The following is a 10,313-nucleotide window of genomic DNA, read 5'->3' on the forward strand; positions in this document are numbered from 1 at the left end:
TAGCCAGGGGGGTACTCTTTCTGCCCCCTTCTGATGCCTATGTCAGAAGCTTTCTCTGTCTCCTTTATAGTTTAATAAAACTTTATTACACACACACACACACACACACAAAATGCCATAATTAGCTCCTCCTCCCTCGTTAGACATTTGGGTGTTTTCAATTATGTAATATTATAAATATGCAGGAAGTGTCATTGTGCATGAAATTCTTCTATAAATAGAATTGTTTTCTTAAGATAGGTTTCCACATCAGTTGAGATTGCTGGGTCAAAAATGAGGGAACATTCTGGAAATTTTCATACATGTTGCCAACTCGCTTTCCAAAAGATGATTCCAATTTTCACTGCTGATTAATGAGAACACTTAACTGTCTCTCCAAATTATTGTTTTTTTGTCTAAAAAACTTTGCTGATGTGGGAGGTGGAACCTTGTCTTCCATTCTTGTTTGAGTTTCTACTTCTTTGATTAGTAAGTAGTGAGTGTGAACTTGATACTGTGTAACTGATAATAATCAAAGTCTCTGTAACTTTGTGGCTTGGTATTTTTCTTCTTTAAAACATTTTTTTTTTCAATTGGAGGATAATTGCTTTACGTTGTGTTAATTTCTGCCATATAACAACATGAATCAACCATAAGTATACATATGTTCCCTCGCTCTTGAGCCTCCCTCCTTTGGTATTTTTCTTATTTCTTTTTTTTACCCTTTGATTATTTCTATAAGCTTTTTACATGAAGAAAGACATTTGTGGCCCTTTGTCTATCGTTCTTATTGAAATAATCTCTCCTGGTTTGTTATCATTCTTTAAATTTTTGCCAGAGTGTTTCTTAATTTTCGGGATGTTTGAAAACATTGGGCCATCCTAGCTGGCCATCTTCTCCTTTGTGATTTTTTTCTAGTCTTTCTGAGGCAGGAAATCTCTCTGCCAGAGTCTTGATGAGTCATGCATGTTCTCAGGGATTTTTAGAATGACATTTAACTCTATGTCCACGTGGAAGTGTTTTGGGGTGTGTGGTATCAGGGCCAAGGTGAAGCTCCATCTGTCTGCGGCCTATCTCCCCTTCTTATCTGCCTTTACCTGGCCCGGCAGATATCTGGGAGGTGGAGGAGGTGGTGCAGGGGTCAGCAATGGCTGGCATCACTGCCATCCAGTACACTGGATGTCATACACTGTGATCCACTGATCTTTGGAACATTACACTCAAGTTAAAAAGAATATTCTAGGTCTATGAATATACACACAGATAGACGTCTGTGATTTATTATTCAGTGAGGAAACTAAGCTAAAGCCTGAAGGACAGTATGATGCCTTTTGTTTAAAATGAGGGGAAAAAAAACAAACGCACACAATTTCTATGAATGCATATGTCTAGAACACACTCATGATGTCACAGATATTATTGCTAGATACAGAAGTGTGTCAAGTTCAGGAAAAGTAGTAACTCTTAAACGGTGTAGGATGATGAGACCTAACAAAAATGGAGATGGGAGCAGAGGCGTGGCTGTGATTCAAGACCCCTGGGGTGTGGTCAGTCCTTGGTGCTGGGGTGTGAGGGACAGGCCCTGGGGAGCCCTGTGCCTCCTGACGGTGCCTCCCCCACACCCCCTGCAACCCTGGCCCAGACTCTGCTATGCACCATCAAAAGCCTGACCTTCTGGGACTCCAGCTGCCAAGCTAAGGAAACAGAAGACGAGTTTGTCTTGAGCAGTGGCTACTCCAGCTGTGGCATGGAAGTGATGGAAAATGTGGTCAGTAACGAGGTAAGACCTGGAGTGGGAAAAAGGGATGGTGCCCCCTCCAGGTGCCTCCTGGATCTTCCAGGCAGAGAGGCTTTGGGGAGAGCGGGTGTGGTGCTAGTAGGAAGACAAGACAAGCTTTGCCATTGGTTGACTCAGTTTCCCCATCCAAAAAAATGGGTTCATTGGGTGGGATACCCTCTGGGCTCCTCTCGGGCTCTGAACACCTCCTTGGCTCTCTTCCTGCAGGTGGTCATCAGACTCCTGTCAAGCTCATCACCGCAGAGGGTGAGATGGACGGTCAATGTGCTAACCCATGTGGTCCGGGGGGAGCAGGCCTCAGGAGACTCAGGCCCTGATCCTGGCAAGCCAATGTGTCTCCAGTGTGCCCCCGTCTCCCCTTCTGTGCGATGGGGGCAGTACTGTTCAGAGTCATGTTCTCAGTCTCTCAAGTCAGAGGGTTCAAGCACGAATTGGCTGCATGGCCTTGGGCAAATCACATAAGCTTTCAGAGCCCAAAGGTCCTGTTAATAGGAGTATAAGGAAGGAACCCCCTATGGGATGAGCTGTCACCAAGAGGAGACATGGAAAGCACACAGGTCTTGTGAGGAGCAAGTTCTTTTTCTGGCTGCATGGCTTGTGGGATCTTAGTCCCCCAACCAGGGACTCAGATCAGACACCGGGCCTTCAACAGCGAAAGCACAGAATCCTAACTGCTGGACTGCCAGGGAATTCCTGAGAGCAAGTTCTTGATAAATATCAGTTGTGGTGGGGAAGGGGGAGGTTTAAGGTGAGGAGGGTCACGCAACAACCCTGAACCGTGACTCCTGCTCCCACCCCTTGGCTTTCTCACTGGGTGCCTCCCATCCCCACAGAAAAAGGTGCAGTGCATCAACATGGACAGCCTCTCCCTCCAGCTGGGCCTCTACCTCAGCCCACACTTCCTCCAAGCCTCCAACACCATTGAGCTGGGCCAGCAGGGCTTTGTGCAGGTACCGGACTTGGACTTGACCGCTCAGGCCTGCCGCCCCGTGATTTCTCAGAGCCTTTCTTTCTCCCCAGTGGAACTTGACTTCCTAGGGCTAGGCGGGGGCCAACCTGATGCAGGGTTGTAGGGGTGGGGAGAGCTGAGGCAGAGCTCAGATAGTGGTTGGAATGTCACTTCCTCCTCCTCCTTTGCTCCAGGAAGGCCAGTAACTGTCCTTCCACCATCAAAGTTCCCGAGCAGGAACTCTAGAACAAGTCTAGCCTATTTCGCGAGAACAGGTAAGGTGGAGAGTTATGAGTAACTGACCGCGCCTCGGTCCCCTTACCTACCCATGCAGGTGAGCGTGTCCCCATCCATCCCTGAGCTCATGATCCAGCTGGAGAGCTGCCAACTGAACCTGGGGCCCGACATGGAAATCGTGGAACTCATCCAGGGCCAGGAAGCCAAGAGCAGCTGCGTGAGCCTGCTGTCCCCGAGCCCTAGTGGTGACATACGCTTCAGCTTCCTCCTCCGCGGCTACATGGTGCCCATGCCCACGACTGGCATCCTCAGCTGCTCTGTGACCATGCATCCCAGGATTCGGTCCCTGGTGAGTGGGGGCCGGGCCCAGCCCAGCTTCAAGGGTGGCTTCTGGGTCTGGAGTTTTCAGGAAGGGATATGATAGATCAGGAGGATGTGGAACCAGTGAGCAAAAGACAGCCACAGGCAGACACGTGGCCTCTGGGTACGAAGGGGACTCTTTCTGCCACCCAACAGCCTTTGGATGGCTGTGCTGTGTCTTGGGACATTGGTCAAATATGCAGCTGCACCCACTATCCATCTGTCCATCCGTCTATCCATCCATTATTTCACCCATCTGTCTGTCTTCCCACCATCCCTTCAGTCATCATTTATCAGCTGATGCTTCTCACCATCCCACCCAGTCATCCATCCAGAGTCCTTCCATCAGCCCAGTCATCCATCCATCCTTCTACAATCACACCCAGTCATCATCCGTCAATCCATCCACCCAGGAATCCATCCACCCACCCATCTTGTCCATATAGTATGGTCACCATGGTAATCTCAACAAACAAGAGATCTCAGGGAAGAGGGTTAGTACAAAAGACACAAAATTCTGATTTTCTGCACTTACTGGTCACAACACTTCACCATCCAGTATATACCAGTTTTTAAACACTGGGCCCTGGACACACACACACACACACACACACACACACAGTCATCCCCAAGCCCTTGCATATAAAAGAGTCTTCAGGATGAGAAGCTTCTATGGTTGTATGAAGCTGGAGAAGCCTCTGGGACCACTCCTGAGTGGGCTCTCCCTAGGCCACAGTGAGCCTGGGCTTCTGGGCATTCACAAGGATAATGGATGCAGTGTCCCCATAATCCTCATGGGAGTCGGGAGCTTTTCAGGAACTCAAAAGAGACACACCAGGAGCAGCCCAGAATTGTCTGGCTGCCACCCTTCCAAAGCACAGATCTGCCAGCATTTGCCCAGAGGCCCCCAGCCAGAAGGTGGTGCAGGTGGGGCTCAGAGTCAAGGCCCCAGGGTGGGCTGTGGCAGGCCAGGGGCACAGAGACAGGGGGGGAGCCTGGAGCTGCCTCTCAAAGGCTGTGCCATACCCCGGGCTCTCTTCCTCCTTCAGGAAGTCCACAAGACTGTCTCCACACGCCTGAACATCATCAGCACCAGCCTGCATGGTGAGTTCTAAGTATCCCCGAGGTTCCAGGGACTGAGGTCAGAGTGGGGCGTGATGGACGCTCAGAGGACCCCAGAGAGCAGGGTCCACAGCTACATCTTCCACATGGAGAACATTTGCTTGTGACCACCCCATGGGACCATATCCCAGGCCTTTGGCTCTTCTTGATCCCCAGGGTGGCTGGCTGACCTTGCTGGGAGATGGAGCCTTCTGGAATCGGGACTGGACAGGACTTGGGGGCAGTGCTTGTCTCTCCTTCCCTAAGACCCCTAGGGTGGAGGATGCCCCTCAGCCCAGCTCCCCCTAACCTGTCTTAGTTCCCCCTGGGCCCAGGTGCCCCCTGGGCAGGAGAGTCCCTGACGCTGAATGCAGGTGGGAGAAACATCGGCCCCTTGGCCATCCTACCTGGGCCTGGATGGAGCCCCTGCGCCCAGCCTACAATCAAGAAGGCAGGCTAATGACCCCACTGCGGGGATGGGAACCCACAGGCCTACGGCCAGGCTGCCTGGCCCACAGTCAGACAGGCATCAGGAGTGCAGAAAGAGTGAAGCTTGGGAAAACCCAAGAAGAGAGCCAAAGGGCCCTCAGGGGGCACTCTGGCTTCTGCTTTGGTAGCGGGCTGAGAGGAGTAGGGACTGACCTAAGGTCACACAGCGGGACTCTGGACTCTCAGGCCCCACTCACACTTTGCTCAGATTATACCATCCAGCCTCCCTAAAAATGTATCTCTACCAGCCTTGGGAGTCAGAGGCATGGCCCCAAAGGCCTGGCTGGGCCCTTTTGAGGGCATGCTCATAACAACACAGCTTCATGCCATGTGTGGATGTGATGATCCCATTGGCTAGATGAGGAAATGGGTTCAGAGAAGTAAGGGTCAGTGGCTGAGCTGAGACTGGCACCAAAACCTGCACTCCTGGCTGGCACAACGGGGCGGGGAGTGGGGATGGGAGTTGCAGGGAGGAGACAGCGGTGCTGACCGCAGCCATCCTGTCCTTGGTGGTGCAGACAAAGGCCTCGTCCTACCTGCCGTGCTGGGCATCACCTTTGGTGCCTTCCTCATCGGGGCCCTGCTCACTGCCGCGCTCTGGTACATCTACTCGCACACGCGTGAGTATCCCAGGCCCCCACAGTGAGTGCTTAGGTCCCCTCCATCACCACCTGGGGGAGCCCAGCGCAGTCTCTGGGGCAGTGGGGACCCCTGGCCAGGGCCCTGACCTCCACCCCTGCCCCCAGGTCACCCCGGCAAGCGGGAGCCCGTGGTGGCGGTGGCTGCCCCGGCCTCCTCGGAGAGCAGTAGCACCAACCACAGCATCGGGAGCACCCAGAGCACCCCCTGCTCCACCAGCAGCATGGCGTAGTGCCCAGCCAGCCCTCGCCCAGCGGGAGAGACTGAGCAGCCACCAGCTGGGAACCACTGGCCGTGGACTTATCCCGGGACCCCAGCCCCTCCACTTGACCAAGGATGAACCCTGCCCTCTGCACCCGCCCCTGCTGCCTCCCTCCCAGAGGCCTGCCGCCAGTGGGAGCACCAGCTCGGAACACCTTGGGGGTCCCCCACCCCACCCCGACGAACCTTCAAACCCGGAGGGCCTGGGGTGTGGCTGCCCGGGACTGCAGAGTGAGAGCCCACTGCCCTGTACGTCCACATTGCTGTAAACACCCAAGAAAGCCCCTGTCATTGTAACCTGGACCCAGCACCCGGTGACCTGGGCTGGGCAGGAGTTGAGAACTCCAGGACTCAGTCCAGCCCACCCAGGCTGATGGCGCCTCCTCTGTGGAAACCGAGCCAGCACGGAGCCACCTGCACCTGCTTCCAGCAGTCTCCGCGTCGGAACTGGCACGACTGGCGGAAACAGAAGCCGAGGGGCACGCAGCCTGGGAGTGGAGTGGGGGAGCCTAGCTCCTCCCTGCAACTGTCACACAGACACCCCCCACGCCCACCCCCCAGGCAGTCTGTCCTGGGTCCTCCCCTATATACTCACCACCAATAAATCAGACCATGAAACCAGAGCTGGGCTGGGCTGGAAGGGGAGGGGCACCTATACCAGGGAGAGGGGTGACTGTTCTGGGTTCAAATACCACTTCTGGGTTGTGTGACTGTGGACAAGTCCCGTGGCTTCTTTAAGCCAGCCACCATTCTCTTATCTGTGAAATGGGTGTGAGAATTTGTGATCACAAGTCCCTGTGTTTACCATGTGGTCAAGGGACACCAATTCATCCTTTTCATTTCACAGACAGGCCACCTGAGGCTCAGAGGGAAGGACTTGTCCAGGCCACACAACCTGGGCTCCTACACAGGGCAGTTCTTGGACCGGCCATAGTCCTCATCCCCTTATTGTCTGCTGAGGGAGCTAGAGGTCAAGAGTCAGTCAAATGTTTGTGTATTCGTTGCTTGGTCATGTCTGACAAATGTTTGTGTGTTCGTTGCTTGGTCATGTCTGACTCCAAGCGACCCCATGGAGTATAGTCTACCAGGCTCCTCTGTCCATGGGATTCTCCAGGCAAGAATACTGGAGTGGGTAACCATTCCTTTCTCCAGGAGATCTTCCCAACCTAGGGATTGAACCCAGGTCTCCTGCATTGCAGGCAGATTCTTTACCATCTGAGCCACCCAGGGAGCCCATCAAATGTTTAGCCAATGCTTTAGAAAATTTTTTTGGCCACACCATACAGCATGTGGGATCTTAGCCAGGGATCGAACCCACATCCTCTCCATTGGAAGTGCAGAGTCTTAAAACCACTGGACTATCAGGGAAGTCCCAGCCAATTTTTTTTTTAAGGAAAAAAAAAAAAAGTTCAAAGCTTTAAATCATTTCAGCCACCCTCTGTGCCCTGGGGACCCCAGGCAGGGACCGTGTCCTTTCCCAGAAGGCCACTGGGAGGAGGAAATCTATCAACCAGCAGCCAACAGCCGGCAGGGCCCCAGGCTTGGTCAGACAGCTTACACAGTAAGCTGGGCCTGAGACAGGAAACAGGCAGGGTGGGAGTAGAAATGGGCTGGATGGTCAGGTGTGCTCCAACAGCTGGAGAACCAGGAAGAAGAGACTAGGGGCATCCAAGGCTCAGAGATAGAGCTCAGCATCCTGCCTCCAGCTCTCTATTTCACTGCCTAGAGCCCAAGACCCTGGGTCAGTCCAGACAGAATCAGGAAGGCACAAGAGGCAAATAGTTTAGGAGTTCATGGGAGATGCAGGGCAAATGCCCATCCCCTCCACCCCACTGCCTGGGCTACTGGGACAGGGAGGGCTCCAGCAGCTTCAGGACACCGCCCACCAGGTGCAGGCTGCCTGTGACCAGCACGTGAATGGCGGCAGCCTCTTGGAGTACCATGGCCCCACTGTCTGCCACAGGGTGGGCGAGGAGGCCCCGTGGGGGACTGGGCGGCTGAAAGAGAGGGTCCCGGCCTTGGGTGATCCACTGCAAGGCATGGGAGATGCAGCTGAAGACGAGGGAGCTGGCACTGTGGGTGTGGGGTGGGTGAGGCGCCAGCAGCAGAGATGCAGGCCCATCCTGCTCCTGGCCGGGGGTGCTCCAGGGGTCCGGGCTGACCTGCTCCTCATGCAGGCGACTCCAGTGCTGTTGGTGGGCGAGGCAGCGGAGCAGCACCTGGTCCAGTGTCACTGTGAAGTTCTGTTGGTCTGCGGGGCCCAGGGACAGACACATCAGTGAGGCAGCCCAGGGGAGGGGAGGGGAAGCATGCCGTGAGCCCCTGCTCAATGCCAGGCTCTATCCAAGCACCGTCCATCCTTAGCTCTGAGGAGACGGAGGCTCAGAAAGTTCGGTGACTGCCCTTTGTCGCAGAGCTGGTGAGAAACAGGCCCAGGCAGTTTAGCTTCAATGCCGGGGCTTCTGCCCATGGAGCACCTCTTTCTGTCCTACCTCACTGCCTTCCCAGACTATCCCCATGCCATCTGATGTGGGGCCTGGAGATCTGTATTTTTTAGATTATTTAAAAAAAAACTTTTTACATAACCCACAGTAAAAAAGAATACATTTTATAATAGTAATCCAGGACTCACATGTGTACGCGTATACGTCTAGAAGAGAATATCATCAGACAGTACCTACCCTCAATTTTGTGCAAGACACACTGACACTCTCTATTCTATTTTATTTAAAATGCTAGTTGAGACTAAGCTGATTTCAAGAACCATCACTGGGTTGTAACCTGCATTTTGAAAACTAGTTTCCCCAATAATTCCTTTTTAGTATTGCAGTCACACGCAACATTCAAAACGTACCAAAGGGTATTGATTTATATGATAAAACAAATCTAGTTCCTACCCAAGACCTCCAGTTTAAAAACCCCCACTGTCACCCACACAGCAATCCACCTCAGGGCCCTCTGCCGCCTGCCCACCCCAGGGACCATGCCTGTCAACTCACCTGCATTGTCTGTTGATGCCATCTCTGCCAGGTTAGGGCAGAAAATGGCATAGTCAAACTGGCAGGGCTAGAAGGCCAAAGGGAGAAGCTCAGTGTCAGGGCCTGAGAGGAGGCCCCCCACCCTGACTTCCACACAGCACCCCCAGAGTCCACATCCATTGTCCCCATCTCGAGAGACGCCACCCCCCGCCCAGCTGAACTGGAGCGCTACTGCATAAACCCACCCACAGCACTTCCACGCCCCCTGCCTCCCGATCTACCTCAGTGTACCCCGTATGGCCTGTGGCCTGAGAAGCATGGCCCAGCACAGACAGGGAGACAGACTGGAGGGGGCGTGCACATTGACTTAAGGTGACCCATCTACTGAGCACAAAGGAGCGAGGTTGTGGATATGAAGGACAGATTTAGCATCTGGGTCTATGAAATGGGAAACGATCCCTAGGAACCCTTTCAGCCTTGACAGCCAGGGCAGACTCAGTTTCCCTGGGCACAGTGGGGCCTCTCCCTCTATACTTATTAGTCCAGTGACCCCTTAAACCAAATTTTATTATTTTTTTAATCTTTTCAAGTTAGTGCTTTTATTTTCTTAGGATAAGTCCCCAGAAGTGGAATTGCCAGATCATATAACATACCAGTTTTTAACTTTTTTGAAAAACCTTTCTATTATTATCCTATTATTATCCATAGCTGCTGTGAAATGATATCCCACTAACAGTTCATAGGTGTTCCCTTTTGTCTCCATCCTCTCCAATGCTTACTTTCTCTTGTCTTTTTGATGACTGCCATTCTAACAGGTGTGAGATAATAATATCTCCTTGTGGTTTTGATTTGCATTGTACTGATCTGGCATGTTGAGTACACTCTCATATACTTATGGGCCATCTATGTTCTATGTGTCTTCTTGGGTAAACCAAAGTTTAGAAGCAGGTATCATAGTAACATCCCTGTTTTATGGTGAGGCAAACTGAGCTCAGGGAAATGCCATCTCTTATCCAGGGTCACATGCCAGTGGCGGAAGGGAACCTGACAAGTGAATCCAGAGCCTGCACCTCACACCACTTACCTGGTCCTGCCTATAATCCTGGTCTTGAGTGTGACCACAGAGAATGCGGGCAGTGACTTCCCTGTGCCCAATGCTTTTATAACACAGTTCAGGAGGGGAATGAGCAATCAGTGCCATTCTCCAGCTGAGGAAACAGGCTCAGGGATGAAGGCACGGCTGCTGGGGGTCAAAGCCAGCACCCGAGCTGGCCTGCCTGCTGCCCATACCCCAGCCAGTTCCTCACCTGCAGCAGCTTCAGCAGGGCCGCGGAATCCCGGTCCCCAGTGGAGTTGAAGAGCAAGACCCGCACCTCGGAACCGCTGGGAGACGGAAGGGTTAGAGGGCAGGGGACGTCAGAGAGGAGGCGCCTCCCACCCCTTCTCCGCGGGCCCCGCCCCATCCTTCCTCCAGAAACTGCCTCTCCTTCCCTGCTGTCCCAGTCCGAGCCTATCCTCTTGT

The 10,313-nt window shown here is 53.0% G+C and overlaps 2 protein-coding genes across 15 annotated transcripts in view; one reads left to right on the forward strand and one right to left on the reverse strand.

The window, feature by feature from the left end:
• Positions 1 to 6,436, forward strand: part of ENG (endoglin) — a 32,435-nt gene extending 25,999 nt beyond the window's left edge. The window contains exons 9-15 of one of the 2 annotated variants that reach the window (XM_010856888.1): positions 1,622 to 1,759; positions 1,985 to 2,023; positions 2,611 to 2,727; positions 3,061 to 3,312; positions 4,355 to 4,427; positions 5,432 to 5,533; positions 5,660 to 6,436. In XM_010856888.1, the coding sequence (XP_010855190.1) occupies positions 1,622 to 1,759; positions 1,985 to 2,023; positions 2,611 to 2,727; positions 3,061 to 3,312; positions 4,355 to 4,427; positions 5,432 to 5,533; positions 5,660 to 5,784 (846 nt within the window). In that variant the 3' untranslated portion in view covers positions 5,785 to 6,436. The remainder of the gene's footprint in view (positions 1 to 1,621; positions 1,760 to 1,984; positions 2,024 to 2,610; positions 2,728 to 3,060; positions 3,313 to 4,354; positions 4,428 to 5,431; positions 5,534 to 5,659) is intronic. The other variant, XM_010856889.1, reaches the window with a different exon arrangement.
• A 736-nt stretch (positions 6,437 to 7,172) lies between these two features.
• Positions 7,173 to 10,313, reverse strand: part of FPGS (folylpolyglutamate synthase) — a 24,390-nt gene continuing 21,249 nt past the window's right edge. For all 13 annotated transcript variants that reach the window (XM_010856900.1, XM_010856894.1, XM_010856893.1 and 10 more), the window contains 3 exons: positions 10,099 to 10,174; positions 8,813 to 8,879; positions 7,173 to 8,064 (listed from right to left, as the gene is read on the reverse strand). In XM_010856900.1, the coding sequence (XP_010855202.1) occupies positions 7,655 to 8,064; positions 8,813 to 8,879; positions 10,099 to 10,174 (553 nt within the window). In that variant the 3' untranslated portion in view covers positions 7,173 to 7,654. The remainder of the gene's footprint in view (positions 8,065 to 8,812; positions 8,880 to 10,098; positions 10,175 to 10,313) is intronic.

This window comes from Bison bison, unplaced genomic scaffold, assembly GCF_000754665.1.
Source record: "Bison bison bison isolate TAMUID 2011002044 unplaced genomic scaffold, Bison_UMD1.0 scf7180017864375, whole genome shotgun sequence".
Classification (NCBI taxonomy): domain Eukaryota; kingdom Metazoa; phylum Chordata; class Mammalia; order Artiodactyla; family Bovidae; genus Bison; species Bison bison.